Source organism: Myotis lucifugus, unplaced genomic scaffold (assembly GCF_000147115.1).
Source record: "Myotis lucifugus unplaced genomic scaffold, Myoluc2.0 scaffold_162, whole genome shotgun sequence".
Classification (NCBI taxonomy): domain Eukaryota; kingdom Metazoa; phylum Chordata; class Mammalia; order Chiroptera; family Vespertilionidae; genus Myotis; species Myotis lucifugus.
The window spans coordinates 947,197-947,805 of NW_005871210.1; the positions used below are offsets into that span (position 1 = coordinate 947,197).

General features: G+C 63.9%; 1 protein-coding gene across 1 annotated transcript in view; it reads left to right on the forward strand.

The window, feature by feature from the left end:
- Positions 1 to 2: 2 nt before the first annotated feature.
- Positions 3 to 609, forward strand: part of SUFU (SUFU negative regulator of hedgehog signaling) — a gene marked incomplete at its 5' end in the record, with an annotated part of 88,046 nt that continues 87,439 nt past the window's right edge. The window contains one exon of the mRNA XM_006095938.3: positions 3 to 133. Within this exon, the coding sequence (XP_006096000.1) occupies positions 3 to 133 (131 nt within the window). The remainder of the gene's footprint in view (positions 134 to 609) is intronic.

Consider the following 609-nt stretch of genomic DNA (forward strand, 5'->3'; position numbering starts at 1 on the left):
CCACCGCGCCCCCGCCCCTGCCCGACTGCCCGCGCTCGCTCGCTCTTCCCCCAGACTGCACGCATCTACGAGAGTGCGCGCCTTACCCCGACCAGCCGAATCCGCTCCAGGTCACAGCGATCGTCAAGTACTGGTACGCCCCGGGCCGCGGGACCCGAGCGGCGGGCTGGGGGAGTTTAAGCGCCCGGGGCCAAGTAATTTGCGGGGCAGGGGGAGGAGAGAGGGAGGAGGAGGAGGAGGAGGAGGAGGAGGGTTAAAGCACTTGGAAGAGGGCTTGGAAGAAGGGCTTCCTGCTGGGAGGGAAGGGAGTTAAGGCTCAAGTTAGGAATGGGGACAAAGGGGTTAAAGAAGACTGCGGGTAGCGAGTGGCTAACGCGGGTGGGGAGGTGGGAGGGTTAACTGGGACTTGAGAAGGGAGTGAATGGGGGTGTGCGCAGGAGCCGAGGGGATCGATAGGAGAGAGGAACTGTAAACGTGGTGAAGGAGGGGCGCCTGGAGGGGTCATTATTGGCGAGAGAGCCTGTAGGGGGTTGCTGCTGAACTGTGCGGGATGTGCGGCGGTGGGTGTGGGAGACGTAGCGAGTCTGGTGGAGCAGTGGGGAGGGCTTC